This window comes from Phyllostomus discolor, chromosome 1 (assembly GCF_004126475.2).
Source record: "Phyllostomus discolor isolate MPI-MPIP mPhyDis1 chromosome 1, mPhyDis1.pri.v3, whole genome shotgun sequence".
Classification (NCBI taxonomy): domain Eukaryota; kingdom Metazoa; phylum Chordata; class Mammalia; order Chiroptera; family Phyllostomidae; genus Phyllostomus; species Phyllostomus discolor.
The window spans coordinates 43649762-43667181 of NC_040903.2; the positions used below are offsets into that span (position 1 = coordinate 43649762).

At 36.9% G+C, this 17420-nt stretch overlaps 1 protein-coding gene across 1 annotated transcript; it reads left to right on the forward strand.

Annotated features, from left to right (window-relative positions):
* Positions 1-4123: 4123 nt before the first annotated feature.
* On the forward strand, positions 4124-16664 carry AMTN (amelotin). Its single transcript, XM_036020737.1, has 8 exons — positions 4124-4194; positions 7015-7101; positions 8086-8151; positions 9044-9133; positions 11901-11936; positions 13168-13194; positions 15567-15834; positions 16492-16664. The coding sequence occupies exons 1-8, from the start codon at positions 4141-4143 to the stop codon at positions 16500-16502; spliced, it is 639 nt and encodes a 212-aa protein (XP_035876630.1). The 5' UTR covers positions 4124-4140; the 3' UTR covers positions 16503-16664.
* The last annotated feature ends 756 nt before the right edge of the window (positions 16665-17420 follow it).

The window sequence follows — 17420 nt, forward strand, 5'->3', positions numbered from 1 at the left end:
CTACAACAACAATAGTATTACAACAGTAATATATATCAAATCAGTATGTCATATACCTTAAACTTATATATCATTTATACCTGAATAAAAAAAAACAAGTTAATTTCTTCCAAAACTCACTGAGGAGCAAAGAACACTCATAAACTCATCCAGAAATAATTTTTCAGTCAAAATTTGGCTTGACACAAATTTATCAAGGACCAACTTATCGACAAAGAACTGCTTCATCCCAAACTCATCCCAAAACAGTGGTTTGTTTAAGATCTTGTGCCATATAAACTCAGCTGAAATCAGCATGTCAGAAAAAAGGTTTCTTTGTCCAAAGATCACCCAAAAGCAACTGCTTAGCTAGAACCTAGCTCTACACAAATTCATCAGACAAGGTGATCTGCAAAGTACTCTCCTGTCCAATGAAGCTATTCAGCAAGGAGCTACCACAAACTTAAATAGCTGCACCATCCAAAACTCTCCTAAAAACAGCTGCCTCTATCAAACTCACCTAAAACTAACTTGTCAGAAAGAGACTTCCCTGTCCAGAGCTAGCTGAAAACAGGTGTTCAGTTAAGAGTACCATTCAAGAATAAGTAATAAGCAAATAGCCAACCCATCTAAAATATATACCCCCCCAAAAAAAACTTGTTTCATCTGGTGTTGCCTTCCCATATAATCACCCAATAGTAGCTATCAAGCCAAGAATTGTCCCATCCAAAGCTACTCTTAAAATAGCTATTCAATAGGAACTTGCTCTCAAAAACTTCATAGAAAATTCCAGTCAATTAAATCTTATCTATCAAAATATTTTCTAAAAGTTGCTACTGATAAAAAGTTTCTATATCTCAATCTTGTCCAATATCTTGTCCAAAGCCACCTCAAAAATACCTGATCACACTAATTTCCTTCAAATCTACTTAACAACAAGATTTGGAAAAAAGATAATGAAAATTAATTTTTTCCTTGTATGCCCCTCTATGCAATCCCATATTTGGATATTTTCATTTTTAAACTCTTACCCTCAAACACAAACCACTACTATAACTTTCATAAGCCCTGCTACCACCACTTCTAAAGTGACTTCTACCACCACCTCCACATCTGCAACTGCAGCTGTAATTCCCACACTGACATCTGCCATAACCATAAAACACACCACTCCATACTACAACAGCCTAGAAGCTGGCACACACATCAACTACTTTGAAACAAAAGCCTCTCCCCATGATGGCACCCAACCTTACACTGACTCTGCATTTAACTTTGAAACACAGAATCTCCTTATGGCACCACCGAACCATATGCTGACCTTTCAATCCACTTTGAAACAACAAATTTTCCTGATAACCTCTACAAAACTGAAAGTAATTACCCAATTGGCAGTACTGTATTAACTCTGAGATAATATATATTCCCAACAGCATCCCAGAGCCTTATCTAAACCATCATCCCCCATCCATATGCTAAAATCATTCATCCTTTTCACTAGTACTGCATCTCTTACCCTTCTCCTCAGCATCCTCATTTGTTGCCATTTGCAAGACATCCTTTCCCCATTTCACCTACATCCAAGCTTAGTTTTTAATCTACGTGTGTGTACTTTTAACATTGAGTTGGAATTTCATGTTACTACAATCTGCGAAACCCCAGAAGTTGTCTAATATACATCATGTTTATGGACATATGTGCATTTTTCTGAGGAGATGGTGTATAGATTCAACCAGATTCTCAAAAGGGTGCATAACCCAAAGAAACTTAAAATTAAAACCAACATGAAAGATCAAGAAATGTCTAGATCTGTAGGCCAGCGATGTCACCTATAGTTCATATAACACTTTAATGAACCCTAATATCCTAAGTCATTTCAGAAAAAATAATTGCTTCACAGTTTTTGCTGATGTCTCTTAGTTTTAGAATAATTTAGTTTTTCCCATGTATAGTACCTACTTCTTGACACAACTCCATAATTATAGTAATGCAAGCTATCTGCTTTCAGACTTAAAATTTCTTGTCTAAGAAATTACTCAGCCCTCTTAATTTCCCTTGTTTATTTTGGTCATATCGCACTGCCTGCTCAGTTTCCAAGATAGGGTGTGTCCCATCCCAGCTTGGGGTTGAAAGCATGTCTGCTACAGGCAACCATGCACAGTCTGTCCCTGAATCACCCAAAGCCCAGTCACAAACAGTGATTCAGTTCAAATGAGCTATTTACTGGCACCATGCTATAGGTTGGCAATAGAACACATCTCCTCACCTAAGCCCAGGAACAACAATGGCCTGAAATTTAATTTTATATCAACCAAAAAGAAAAACAAATTAATGAAGCCCCTCCTCCTGCACATTGATTGAAAATAATGCCCAAAGGAAATTGGACTCCCCGGAATCGTAAGCTCCCTTCCACACAGTGAGGCTTGAGTATTTCATGTTCTCCCTACCGTAATGTAAGCTCCAAGAGGGCAGGGATCTTTGCCCTTTTCATTCATTGTTTCACTTCCAGGAACCAAAACAATGCTAACAGTATATAGAGTGAATATATGCTAAATGATGGGTGGGAAGAATAAATTGACTGAATAAAAGAATGAATCAATATGCCTATGAAAGCCAGTTGCTTCTTTTCCACACCCTTCAGTACTATGCTCCATTGCTCCTCTCAATATTTGCCCCTTTACCATTCTGTTTTCCATGCTGTCAATCATATTTAGTCCCCATATCCACTTAAAGCTCCATCTCTTCTCTGAAGTCTTTCTTCACCTCAACTCCCTACAGCGTATACCTCTACAATGTATTCATCAGTGTGCAGAGACCACCTGGTGCTTGGCAATGTTAACGTTATCAACATAGAAGACATGGAAGAAGTATAAGACAAGACCCCAGGAACTCCCCATATAGCTCGAGACAAACATTCCGTAGGAAAATAATGAAGGAGCCATATAAAATAATATCTGATCAACAGTCAAAATGAGCAAGAGAAACAAACAGAAATACTAAAGGTGATTAAAATTAGACGTCACTCCAACTCCATCTTCCACTGCTACCCTCACCCCATTTTGTTCCAGGAATAATAGGGAACAATAAAATCACTCATCTAGATACTTAGTCTGCCTGGATGCTGTTCTTGAATTCTTAATGAGTTATTTTTATTCTTCAAAATCCAGTTCAACTGTCAATTCTTCTATAAGCCTTCTGTACCCTTCTGACCCCAACAAAGTTAATCACACTCCTCTTTATGCCTGCGTATACTCTTAGTATTATAACTTATCAAGCATGTAATTACTTGTTCATCAGTGTATTTCCTCTCATATTTATTAAATTTTAAAACATATATATATATTCTTCAATACAGTACTTCTAGAAATAATACCTACAGAAGTATTTCCACATGTGTAAAAAAAAGTATAAGAATATCCATTGTACCACTTCTTTAATTATAAAATAAAATGGAAATGGATTAAATATCCACCAAAATGAAATGTAATATAATATAATGTAACCATTAAATAAGTTAAACGAATCTATATGTACAGACACATAAAATTGTTCATGATTTATCAAGTAAACCAAGTAACTTGAAGAGCAATATACATAATAGACCTCATTTTTTAACACATAATTATATTTTGATGCTTGATTTATATGTCCATATATACATGATAAAACAGGTACCTCTGGAGAGTCATTTGGGAAGAAGATGAAGATGAAGAAGGGTTTTAATGTTTTTAATTGTATACTTTTTAATTACACAAGACATCTATTTAAATGGCAGACATACCATCTATTCAAATGGTAGACATTGGGTAATATGATGTCTGCAGCTAATAACTCACTTAATGAAGTGTTGGGAAATGAAGGAAACCAAATGATTTCACAGCTGAGTCCTGCCTGATTGGTCTTTCAGTTGCCAACCTCCTGGAGTTCAGTTTAAATTCCTTCTACAAACTCACAACTCATCAAAGGATAAAATTTTCTCCATAAGAACTGGAGGAATCAACTGGACTTCACCTGTGCACTTTGCCTAGTGGAGAGAAAGGTAACATTAACTGACCACGTTTCAAATAAAACATTCTGTTTTTAAGTATCATCTTTCCTCAAAAGGAAAAAATGGAGTAAAAGAATAACACTATTTTGTTGTTATAGGTAGCAATTTGAAACATGAAGACTATGATTCTACTGTTTTGTCTTCTGGGATCAACTCAGTCATTACCAGTAAGTGCAACATGTTTATTTTATGTGCCAACCAGCCTTAGCAGCATCTTAATTGCAGAACTATTGCTCTTCCTGCTCTCCACTAAAACTGCTCTCTTCTGTGACCCATTCCCTTAGTTTTCAATTTTTATTTTCCAAGGTGACAGATGATAAACTAACAAAATATTAGTGCATATTTTAATGTACTTACATTTTTTAAATGCATCCACTCTATTGTGGTGGGACTTCTGCTATTTGGGCAGAGCCATAGTAGAAATGAGGGGAAAAAAGAATACCTTGGATTATAACTACTCAAGTGGAATATAATTTTACTTCCCAAAAAGAATTTAAGGTTTTTTGGCAACTAATTATTTTCTCATGACTAAAGAAGTAAACTACATTTTCTGATTTTTCTAATTAGAAGCACAAAACATCTAGATTATCTAAACTCTAAAAAGACTACCAAATCATGCAATTGCAAGGAAGTATTACAGACTTTTTTATAACTTTTGACTTAGAACATTTCATCACAAAATGTGTTTACATGTGACAGGTTTTTGAAAGAATTGAGCACTTGCATTTGAATATATATTCCAATGTCCTCCAATATTTTATAGACCGAGAGATAGGCTGGGCCTCTAAGTAGGCTTCCCTTTGACTATTTGTTATACTTAAGTGTGGTCATTAAGAAACTAATTAGAATATATTTGCTATAAAATAGCAGAGCACAAAGAAAACATTTTAGGTGAGCTTCAAGCCCACCTGACACTTCTGTAGTAATCCATACCATGAACAAATATTTACCGGAAACCTTCTATAAACCACCCAGTTGTTGAAAATACAGTGATGAGGGGGGAAAAGGGTGTGGTCCTCCATGGTGTTCACTAGCACAGTACTAATAAGTAATAAATAATTTCTAAAAACTGTTAAATGATAAATTATAACTATGATTAGTCAGGAGATGAAGAAGATGATCTCGTAGGAAAAGGATGGAACAGACATGAATAAACTTCCCTTGTATTTCATTCCAAATGATATACATGTCCTTGAAAGAAGTTATCTTGCACAAATTCAATTTCTAAACAAGGTAAATTAGGAAATTAAATTTTTTTTGTAAAACATTGATTTTTCACTTCAAATACATTTACCAAAAGGTTCTCCTAAACAGTGTCTCTTATATATTTAAGTTACTATACACTTTGTAAAAACTGAAGAGAAATAAAATTTCCAGGAACACAGCTTCCATTCAATGTAGACTGAGGAGTAGCATGCAGGTCAGTGTAGACTGCTAACAGCCAATAACATAAGAGCAGCTAGAGAAACATGGTGCAGGGGATGTGGGGAGCGGGAGGGCAGGTGGCACTGAGATATCTATTAGGTATAGTAATGGTATTTATCAACCAAAAAATCAGGACACATAGTTGTGACTTTTTTATGATTTGTAAGCTAATTTATTGAATTATCATAAAGGCATCAAAATGAATAAATTTGCAAATGTGGTCACTTAAAATAGCCCAACACTTGTTTTCAGTAGGTCTGTTTAGGAATTGGAGATGGGGCAGGTTGCATATTCAGGTCAGTGAGCCTCAGGAAGAAATGAGCTCAAGCAAAGACTTGAAGCAGGTGAGGGAGTGAGCCAATGTGTGGGGAAAGAGCTTTCAAGACAGAGGGAACAGGCGGAGTGAGGCTCTGAGGCAGGACTGGGCCTTAGCTGTCACAGAGACAGCACCGGGGCCCAGGCATGAGGGCCTTCTGGGCCCCTTTAGGGTCTCTGGCTTGTACTCTGAGTGAGAATAGAAGTCTACGCAGGGGATGAGCGGAGGAGTGAAAGGAGCAGACTGCTCTTCTCAAAGGACTGCTCTGGCTACCATGTTGAGAATAGCTTATAAGGGATGAAAATAAATTTGCAGAATTTATACTTACATATCTTAAAGCTTATAGGAACCTCTAAGAATGGAAAATGCTGGTCTTACCTCTTATAACTGAGGAGGAAAGTCCAAAGTGAAACCAGGAATTAGTGGCAGCTCCAGGGTATATCGAAGTGGCCCAAGGGCACTACTCAAAGACCACACCCCACCCCACTGCCCTCTGAGGTACAGCCAGAAGCAAAGGCTAACTGGGGTCAACCAAGCCAGGGAGTTCCACTTGAATGCAGAGGGAGTGCTGAGAGAAACCAAGAGAAGGACTCCATTCTTCAAGGACCAAGAGTACTTTCAAGATCCTAGTACTGGCTCTGCCACTTGCCATGTCACCTCAGGCAGGTCACTCTGCTTGTCCGAGCTTCAGTTTCCTTATCTTTAAACAAAACTATACAAATATAGCATATGAATCACAAGCACATTTTCACCCCTTAAACTCAGTGGTTCTTAATACACTAGGAAAATACTCTGGCCAGAAAAGGGACTTCACTTTCATTACAGAAAGTGACTCGTCAGGTACAGGTCAAAAACAGAATGCATCATGAAAACACACTAGGAGTCATGGTGGCATGCCTTCAAGCACTGCGGAAAAGCATATGTGTAAAGAGCTAAGGGCAGACTATGTCTTTCATGCCCTGAAAAAAGAAGAAGGCAGTCACAGAAAAGAAATGGGAAGCTAGAAATCCATGTGTCCTCTCCCTCGCTGTCTCCCTCCCCACACCACTCACCACCTAGGCTGACATTTTTCCATCTACAGGTCCATCCCCTGTTGTGCATAAGATGTTCCAGGAAATTAAAATTCCAAACACACAGAGCCTAAAGGCAGACATTTTTGCATTTGGGACAAATTGTTACATCCTGAGAATAAATGGACACAAAACCTCAAACACATCCCTGACTCTTCAAATATTCGTTGTCACAGATGCAGCTCAGCCCTGCTTTGGGACTTCCTCCAGCTCAGCTGGTTCCAGATCAGACAACCCTACTGAACCAACAGCAACCGAATCAGGTAAGAGCCCTCCGAGAGGAACGTTGCAGACCAGTGAAGGACATGTGGTAAGACTAGTGGATTTAAAATCAAGACTTACACAGTGTCGCATGACTAAATGAGAGAGAGGCTTTCCTTTCAGGGAAAAAAGCAAAACAGGAACCATACAGTTTTTTGAAAAAGTCAAGTCAGGAAAATAAAGCATCCTCATTCTTTTTCCTTTTATCTGAATAATAATTTGTTTTAGTCACCCAATCTAGTAAACTTTGAAAAGCAACAGCTGTACCCATAGATAAAGTTCAGTTTTCTATGCCCCTGTGATACTGTGACATGTCACTGTAGTATTTGCCAGAGCTAACAGGGATTAAGAGGTAATCTATGAAAACAACTGCAGATTTCCTCAAGTTCCATTACTGATGATGAGCTAATGCATCACTGTAGTGTCTATTTCTTCAAAGCATATTTAAATACTTTGGAAAACTACTTTGTCTCTTAGCTACTACCCTTCTTCTGACTGTAACCCATCCTCTCTGTTCTAAAGACCCCCACCTCACCTTCATCTAGACTTTGTAAAACAGTCAGATAAAAACAGAGTCTAAAGTTCTTTTTTAAATCTGTGGACATTATGAAATACTCAAGTCATAAGCCTATCTCTCTCTTTAGGGAAACTGAAGCTTATGTAATTTGGGGATACTCTTTAAGAAAAAGAATACAAAATTAGATATGTAAAATTAAGTACTAAAGTGGATAATTCACAAGGAGATGAGAAATGAGTAATACACATTTTTTAAGCTGACAAATGCCATACACTGGATAGACTGCTAGGGTGCCTCCAGAGCCAAAGAAGGGGCAATACTAGTGAGAGGCGCTGAAGCTTCACCTTCATTTACCTTCATGGCAAATCCACCTGTGATGGGAGTACAAGTTACTTGAGGATTTCCACCACTGACGACAGGTTAGTGAAAACAGACTTCCTCTTGTCTCATCAATTTCAATGCCCTGCAGGTCTTCCATTCTTTAAGTCTAATACCATTGACACAGATGCTCACACTGGGGTCAGATCTGCAGCTGGTAAGTACTCTTTTATATCATTTTAATATCCATTGTTGGGTATATATACCTAACATTGAGTGTGTGTATGTGTGTGTGTATCCACAAATGTACACACACACACATATTCATGGTAGATTAGTTGAAAGAGAGATGACAGGGAAGTCAGAGAACTGAATGCTATTCAATACATCATGAAATATTTTTCTGAGCAAAATAGCCTCTAAAAGAATCCTAATTCTTAAGTCTTTACTTTTTTAATTTTTCTCACCTCTTATCCAAGTCCCTCTCCCCATTTCTTAACCAGACCTTCCTCTCTGCCCCCCACAGCACCTGCACACCCACTGCAACACATAACCACTATCTCCACCCCAATGACTAGAGCAAGCCAGAAGGGACAGAAAGATTTTCATTTTTTATAGAATATCGGTACAGTGATTTAAACTATATATATAATTTAAGTTCCTTTCCTGATTAAAGTGTATTTCCAGATTAAATCTGGATCCAGTGATCAGATTTGTACAATTCATAGTAATAGATTATATGCAAAATAGATACTTTGTTCCTATGAAGAATCATTTCTTCATAAGAAAACCCTCGGAAAAATTCCAAGAATTGTTGCTGTTATTGCCAAAAACAAAAAGCTAGGATGAAATCCTAAGTAGTTCTCAAAAAGAATGAGTTAAATACCAAAGGAAAATTTAACATGGAAAAAAGTTAGACAACATAAGGTTGTGCTGGTAGACTAGTCTGTGAACTCTGTCTCCATAACTTATTCCAAATGAAATATAGTATACTTCACATTTGCATAGCAAATTTTTTATTTAAACATGTTTTATATTCAGTAAATACATGATAGCTTCCTGAATGTTCAAACTGAAACAACACAGTGAAAATCTTCTTTGCCTTACAGCTAAATCCTCCTGCAGGGATGGCACCTGCTGCCCAGACCCTCCCACTGACCCTGGGGGCACTAAACGTGCAGCAGCAGCTGCAGCCACAAGTAAGTTCAACAATGGGACCTCAGTTTACCATTGGGGAGCGGTTTCTCACAGATGGAAGTCTAAAGGGAAGGAAAGAATTTTTTTAAGGTTCTCAAACATTTTACCCAGATAATTCGCAAAGGGATGCCCTACAGAACATGGAACTGTCTTTGACAGTTTGGTTCTTGCTGAAAATCTATGAGAATACACCCAGAAAACTGAGCATGCTGCCCCATAACCTCTCTAGCCTGCATTTATCATGGGTGGCAGAGAAATGCGAAGAGCTTGGAAAGGCTGAAGGGTGAAAAGTATAAGGGGGCAAACTGAGAAGTAGCAGGATTCTTCTCTAGCATGGTGTGGGGGTTTTTTTGTATCATTTTTCCATTATATTGAATTTATTGGAGTGACACATCAATACAATTCTACAGGTTTCAGGTGCACAATGCCACAACGCATCGTCTGCACACTGTGTGGTGTGCTCACCACCCCGGTCAAGCAGCGTGTTGGGTTTTCCATTGAAGGCTTTCTGGATGGCCAGAATCATCCCAAACTAAAATTAAGAGGAGAATAAAATCTAAATTCAGCAAATCTAATCTTTCCCTTTTGGACTTGTTGATCAGGTCCCTTTGAAAGTCCCCAAGTACTTTCTAGATCTTTCCTATTTCCCACCATCATTTTTCAGGAAAACCTCTAGAAAACCCTCTCACAGTAAGATATAAAGGATATACTTAGGGCATCAAACACTTAGGGGAGTGTTTGAATTCTAATTAGGGACAAAGCCTTAATTTTTACCTCTTTGAAACTTCCTTAAGTAGATTATTAGGCTCTTGAGAAAAATATAATGGTCCCTGTATGACTGGACTAAGTCATTATGGATAACTTATTCTCCCTAACAAGTTATCTCAGCTTCACATAATGGTATAATTTTTGGGTAGAAGCTTTATTGTTTATTACATATATCGTATATGGTAATTATAGGTAACTCAGAAAATACAGGTGAGCAAAAAAACACCCAAAGAATTCAGTTTAACATTAGGGGGCAATATAGTCATAATAGCCAGAATTAAACACTGTTAGCATTATAGGATATGTCTTTCCTGTCTTTTTTTTGTGATATGGTAAGCACATTTTTTAATAAAATATGTTCTTACAATATCTAGTGTTCTATAATAATATTTTCCCTTAATGAATATTGATTAGTCTTTGTGTTTTGAAATAGTCACTTATAATATAGTTTTTAGTGATTGTTTAGTATTCCATTATATTGAAAAATTTGGAGGGGTTTCAAAATTTGCTTCTACAAATTATGTTACAGTAAACATCCTAGTAACTAACTTTTTGACCATATCAATGATTATTTCCTTAGGACCAGTTCTTAAGAAAGGAATTTGTAGGTCCAAAGACATACAAAAATATAAGACTTTGAAAACACATTCCCAAATTAAGAAGCATGAATATTACAGTGGACTGATGTATCCTAACCACCTTCTTACCACTATGGACACCTCCAGGTTTCAATAAGAGTAAGCTTGTATTAATTAGTCATTATGTTCAAAACTGAGTTGAATTGACAAAGTAATTTTATGCTGCTCAATTTAAATTTCACATTATATGCAACTATAAATTTTTTCATACCTTTGTCCAAAATAACAACACAGGACACTCTATGCTGCTTCATTAATTCATATTTGTGAAAGTCTGTCATGTAATGAATTTTTACACTTCTTTTTTAATACTGAGATGTATACTTGTACTTATTTCATACAGATATATTAAAGCCTTCACTCAACATATTTGCTGCTTATTTATACCTCAATAATAAAAGCGATCCTCTTAAATGGACCAGAGAGGCAGGCAAATAAAAAGAGAATTCCTCTAACATGTGATCTTGACAATCCACACGCCAACTGCCCAACTTCAGTTCAATTACCGCCCTGCTCTAACCTTGAAGTCAGACTTAGTACATCTTCATATTCAGCAAAGAGTATCCACTCCAGTCATATGCATTAGTTGTCATTGTAGATGTTATTAAAGGTTCAGTAAAAGAAAGGGTTTAACATTGCACACCCCCCAACGTGCAATAACGTAAATCAATTCCCATTCTCAGTGGAGATTCCTCAACACCTCTAGGCTATACCACCACCAAAGGTCTCCCTTCATGCCTGACCTTCTGTGTAGCTCCAGTCCCTCTGACCCTGCCTTTCCGGGGTCCTCTGCCAGGAACTTGGTCACCAGTCCAAAGCTCCCATTTATTAAAGCAAGGCCAACATGGGTGAGTGAATTCTAATCACACAGCTGGTCAAATCTCAGCTCTCCCCTTATTACCTGTGTGATGTTGGCCAAGATACTTAACCACTCTGTGGCTCACTTTCAAACTTTTGTATTTTAAAAGCTCTACTGCGTTTTAATGTATCTTCTGAAGTAACATAAAATAAACATGCATCTTTATCACACTTTACATTATTATTTCTTGGGATAATTTTCAGTTTGGAGGTGGCTTAAGACCAAAATTAATTTTGGATCATCCAATTTACTAACTTCTACCTTCTCAGTGTGCTGCCTTGTACTGGTTTCTGAATCTTTCTGGGTCTAATCTTTTTACAGTTTGGATGAGTTCTGATTCCTATCCAGCTCTATGAGCCTATATGTATAATTACAAATGATACATTAGTAACAAGTAGTTGTTTAACAAATATTGTGTTTTTAAGCAAATCTTGATATTTATACCATCTATCAGAACACAGCTTTGAATATATTTTTTACTGAATTTTTACCTTTTTTTTTCAGATGTTACCACTTATTGTAGCACACCTTGGAGCCCAGGTAAGATGATTTGTATGATGATTTTTGTTTTAAACATCTTAATGTGAAATATTTAGTCTTGCTTCAATTTACCAGATAGTTGCCAAGTTTCCTATTTACTTGGTGTTATATGGATATTGATAATAATGAGAACACTTACTGAGTCCTTACTATGTACCAAGCACTATTATAAGTATTTTATTATTTATTACGTACTATCTCATTTAATCTTCAAAGCCACCTTTGACAGACAACATTTTTATTTCCAACTTGAAAATGAGTAACTGGAGGCTCAGAAATGCCACTATAACCACACAGTAAATGTCACACAAGTCAAGTAGTCAGTCCTTCAAACCACATTGTCAAGAAAAATAAAGTAATGGAATCAATCTAATGAGTAATGATTTGGGGATTCATTTATTAATTTCTAATTTATTTATTAAATACATATTTTCCCTAAAAGTAATATAAACACTCCCTCATCTTTCTCCCTATTTTCTTTTGTCGAAAATGATTCTTGAGATCACTGATAAAATTACCAAGAGTCAAAATTAAATATGAGCATCAGGTACCAGCTTTTACTTCTAAAAGCAGAATCAAATATAAAATTATTATCCATCTTCATTCCACATCTGGGAATGCAGCCCAACGAAATAATCTGAAATACAGGAAATGTATTAATCAAAATAATATTTATACTACAGAATAATACTTTGTTCAATTTAAATTTTAAAGAAAACATAAGTAAACTGCAACAAAAAGCAAATACTTTGTGATCATTCAAAAGTCTATTTATTAAAGTATGTCAGTTATATGGTTAAGTGATTGTTGTATAGTATTGAAAGATAAGACACAAATTGTATAAATGACATGACTTCTGTTATGTAAAAACTAAATGTGTGAAAAACACTTGGAAAGAAATACATCAAACTCTGCTTGATGGGATTATATATTTGTTATTGCTTTCTGCCTTTTCCAAATTTCCTTCAATGTACATCTATTACTTAATAATAGAAAATATATAAATTTTAAAATATGAAAGAATTCACATCGGATAATGCCAGCAGTCCATCATGTACTGACAAGTTTTGTGATGCAAGTCACAAGATAGTTTTAGAACTTTGTTAAAAACTTAAAAATTCTCTATTTATAATTTTTAAAACTTTTTTAACTTTTTAGGTTATGTTATACACATCTTGCCATGCATATATTACTATTTGTGTAATAATTCACACTATTATTTTCCTTTTAGGGAACTATCCTAAGCTCGGAGGAACTGGTAAAAAATAATTTTAATTCCTAATACTTAAAAATTCTTTTCGGTGCTAACACAATGCTGTTTTCTGTCCTCATCTCCATAGTTTCTTTGACCACAAGCCCCAAAGTTGCTATCTACTACAATAAATTGAACACTCTAATAGCTCTTTGCATTAGGTCATCCTTTATCTAGAAGGGACTTCTATCATCATTCCCCAGCTACATCTCCATTAATAAGACTTAACTTTTGTTTTTCATATATTGATGTCAGATTCGATTCTATCCAGAAAGCCAGTGCATATTTTTTTACTTTATGTTGATTAAAATCCAGGATTATAAATTATCAAAATGCATGCAGATGTAGAATAATATATGTTGATATTTATTGCAGGAAAAATTAATTTACTTGACTTAAATTTTTAATTTTAATAGGAAAATATATCTCCTAGTGTTTTATAGTGATGAACGATCCCCTCCCTCTACACATGAATGACTAAAAGGCTTAACATAAGTAATACTCATGTTATCATTCCTAGGCCCTTCTATGCACGTCCCATAATTGATGTGATATCTAAATATGACATTGATATTAAAAGTTGCAATATCTAGGAAAACAGTGTTTTTTTAAATTTTTCTGTTATGAAAAGGTAGAGATCTGCTGGACTGTCCATCAATAAAATAATGGGGCTGTTTGCCAACATGGATACATGAACCCCTACCACTACCAGTTTTTGAGCCAATTCTATAGAACAAGCACCTAATAGAAGGTCTATTACATGCATTGCCTTTAATCCTCACCAAATTACAAAGTAGAAACTTTCAACCCCACTTTATAGATAAAGAAACTGAGACTCAGAGAGCTTAAGCAAATTAGATCTCAAGGTCAAAAACAGATTGAAAGCCACTGTGGCCGGGTAAGTCGGTTGGTAGAAGTGTCATCCCATACACCAAAACATTGCTGGTTCAAACCCAAGTCAGGGCATGTATGGGAAGCAGTCAATGGGTGTTTCTCTCTCACATTGATAATTCTCTCTCTTTCTCACTCTCTGAAAAAATTAATAAACATCCTCAGGTAAGGATTATTTTAATGTATTTTTTAAAAAGATCGAAAGTCTTATTTCTGTCTACTATGCCAGTGATTTTCAAGCTTTTTTGGTAAAACCCATAGTAACAGCTACGTTTTTCATGCAGGTCACACACACACACATACACACACACATTTCATAAAACTATATTTGCACTTATGTGGGATATACACGTAATATATTCGATAGAGTCTACACTTTGTGTCTGATTTGTAATGACGTGCACAGCCCACCTTCTTTATTTCAAACCTATGACTGTCATGATCCCCAGTGTGAAATCTTCTGTACTCTACACCTGTCTCTCATCCAGCATAAGTTTAATTCTGGCTGCACTCACAGTGCTGCCCAAACTTCAGTCCTGGACCACCAAGTCAGGACAACTTGGAATGCTGGTTAAAATGCAGATTTCTGGGTGCTGCCCTCAACCTACTCAGTCACAACCTCTCTAACAGTAGAGCCCAGGAACTTGCCTTTTTAACAAGCTCCTTAAGTGGTTCTTAATGAAAACTAACAATTAAGAATGATGTTCAAGGAAACTGACCTGTACTTTGACTATGAGCTCTTGACCCTTTTATTCTATCAGAACTGGGCGGGCCCAGAGAACTGGTTTCTGTCTGAACTCTCTCCAAAACCAGCCAGTATTAAAGGATTTCTTCTGAGGGGGAATTTCTAACAGTGATTTTTTTTCTCAAAAAAGAAAAAAAATGTGGCAGCAACAGCATTCATACCAGTGTGCAAATCATTAAAATTACTAAAAGAAAGATTTGACTGAATATTCCAGTGCCTTTGAAAAACACATCAAAGGAAGTATGAAGGGATGCAAACCACGAGATACGGATTGAGTAATCTACTTGAAATAATTTTGCCTGTTAATTTTTAGTCTCCTACATTACTTTTTTTAAAATTATGGGCAAAAACAAAAAAAGGCTATGACTTAGGTCAATAACAGAGATTAGCGTTGTAATTGTAGGAATTTTCTGCCTGAGTTCTACCTGCAACTACACCTGATATTAGCCAAGGATGCATTCTTCCTCTTCTGGTGACCGGCTTGATGGTGGCTTTCCCTTTCCCTTTCTGAAAACGGAGCACAGCAAGGCATCCCAGTCATGAAACCAGCATCAGGCTTGGCTCAGGCAGGGAGGAATTTCCTAAAGATGAGGAATACCCCATCTTTATTATCTTCTCTGACTCTACCTTCTCCATCCTGCCATTCCTACCCCAATTTGCTCCCCTCAAAGAAGAAAGGCTGGTTGACTGCCCTTTGAAATGTATTCCTTTAACTCTTTTCGGTTTCCTTTCCTCACTCCAGCCAGTAGCCCCGCACATCTTCACAGGCCTCATCTTCCAGCCCTTGCTCCCCGGAGCTATCCTGCCCAGCAGCCAGGCTAATCCAGATGTCCAGAACAGAATCCTCCCTGCAGGACAAGCAGGAGTAAATCCCTCCATCCAGGGAACCGAGAGCCCCTTTCTGACCCCCAGCGGCACCGACACTGACGATGACTTTGAAGTGACTACCCCTGCAGGCATCCAGAGGGGGGCGCACATTCCTGAGGGAACCACCACAGGGTCCCCAAATGGTAAGTTTACCCAGCTGGAAAAGTGCCTCTGGGTCAGCAAAGTCAGCTGCTGGGTGGGAGAGAAGACTTCTTGGCTTGACAAATACAGATCTCAGTAAAGTCAGGGAGACCCTTTACTTAGAGTGGGCTGCAGCAATGTGAGGGAATATTTTTACTGGGCCACCAACCCTATGGGCTCAACCCAGGAAGAAGACATTTAATTGCTTATATAACATACTTTTCCATTTTAGGTCGGAACTGGAAATATTTGTAAACAAACTGCTCTCTCCTTTTCCCATGGCAAACACACACAGACACACAGTAGGCGCAATGAATCACAATACTCTTTTCTACTCACTTAAGCCTCAGAACCTCCCTAACTTAATGTTAACACACAGCTGCTAGTAGCACACTGGAATTAGCACAAAGGTGACCCCATGAGCCATTCTCCACTGGTGAAACATAACAAATGCTGTCAAATAAGCTCTTCTAGCACTAACAACCAAAAATAATAATTTAACAAGTGTGGATGTCTAGAACCAAATGTCCTTGGAGATAACAAAAAAAATGATTTGATATTGACACTCTTGCTCCTAGAAAAAAATTTTGATGTCAAAGAAAAATGTTTAAATTCAATACACTTTTACCTTATTTAAAAAATGTTTTCTTTTCTTCCAGGAGTTCAGTAAGCTGAATTTTTTTCATCTAAATGACCTTAAATGTGGTGCTTTTCTCATTGGTCATATTTTGGAGAACATTGAGACACACTGGAGAATATCAGAAGATATTAAGTCTTAGTTAACTAAAAGCCTTCTTGAAATTTCAGCAAATTCATTCTTCCTAGAGAGTGGTGACTTCTGAAAAAGAATAATTAAATGGATGGTTTGTCTTTGAAATGCAACATTACGTCTTCTTGGATGTAGAAGATACATGTATTAAAACATATTTTGAAAACTGTCTTTTTCTTTTTGGGGGATGAAAGAAAGGCAGATCCCCTTTCAGGAACCATGTGACCACAGGACCCTAGGATGACAGTAGCATCTAGGGCCTGCTTTGGAAGCAGGCAGTGCGGCAGTCATGGGGGTGGACATTGGTCAATGGAAGGGAATTTTCTGATTTCTTCACACCTACCTTATGACTTATTCTCTCCCATAAGAGCTACACATTTAATTTCAATATGCAAGTTATTTTGATCATCTAAAATATACAGTGAAAACAAAGAATTATAAATCATATTGTTTATCCTCAAGCTACTTTAATACAGAGCTAATGACTATGGTGTTTAATAGTTAACTTTAATATGTCTGAAAGTAAGAAATTACAGTGATAGAAGTTATCATTAATGGTGATACTCTAGTTTCTCAGCCTAAAAGGTAGAATTTAATCTGATTTAAATTTATAACCCAGACCATAGGTGACAAACACAAGGCCCATGGGCTGAATCCCACCTTCCACCTTGTTTTGTCTGACCCAGCACTTTGTTTCTACCCAGGAGCAGCGCCAAGCTCTTGCTTAACTGTTAAAGAGCAGTTACATTTATACAGTCCTAAAAGTCCACTCAGCCCTTTGAAGGCAACTGAGAGGCTGACATGGCCTCCGGTGAAAAT

Excerpts from the sequence above, each read along its gene's own strand:
- AMTN (XM_036020737.1), top strand. The coding sequence starts at position 4,141 with ATGAAGACTATGATTCTACTGTTTTGTCTTCTGGGATCAACTCAGTCA. Across the intron at positions 7,102-8,085 it reads ACCAACAGCAACCGAATCAG|GTCTTCCATTCTTTAAGTCT; the intron begins GTAAGAGCCCTC and ends AATGCCCTGCAG. Across the intron at positions 8,152-9,043 it reads TGGGGTCAGATCTGCAGCTG|CTAAATCCTCCTGCAGGGAT; the intron begins GTAAGTACTCTT and ends TTTGCCTTACAG.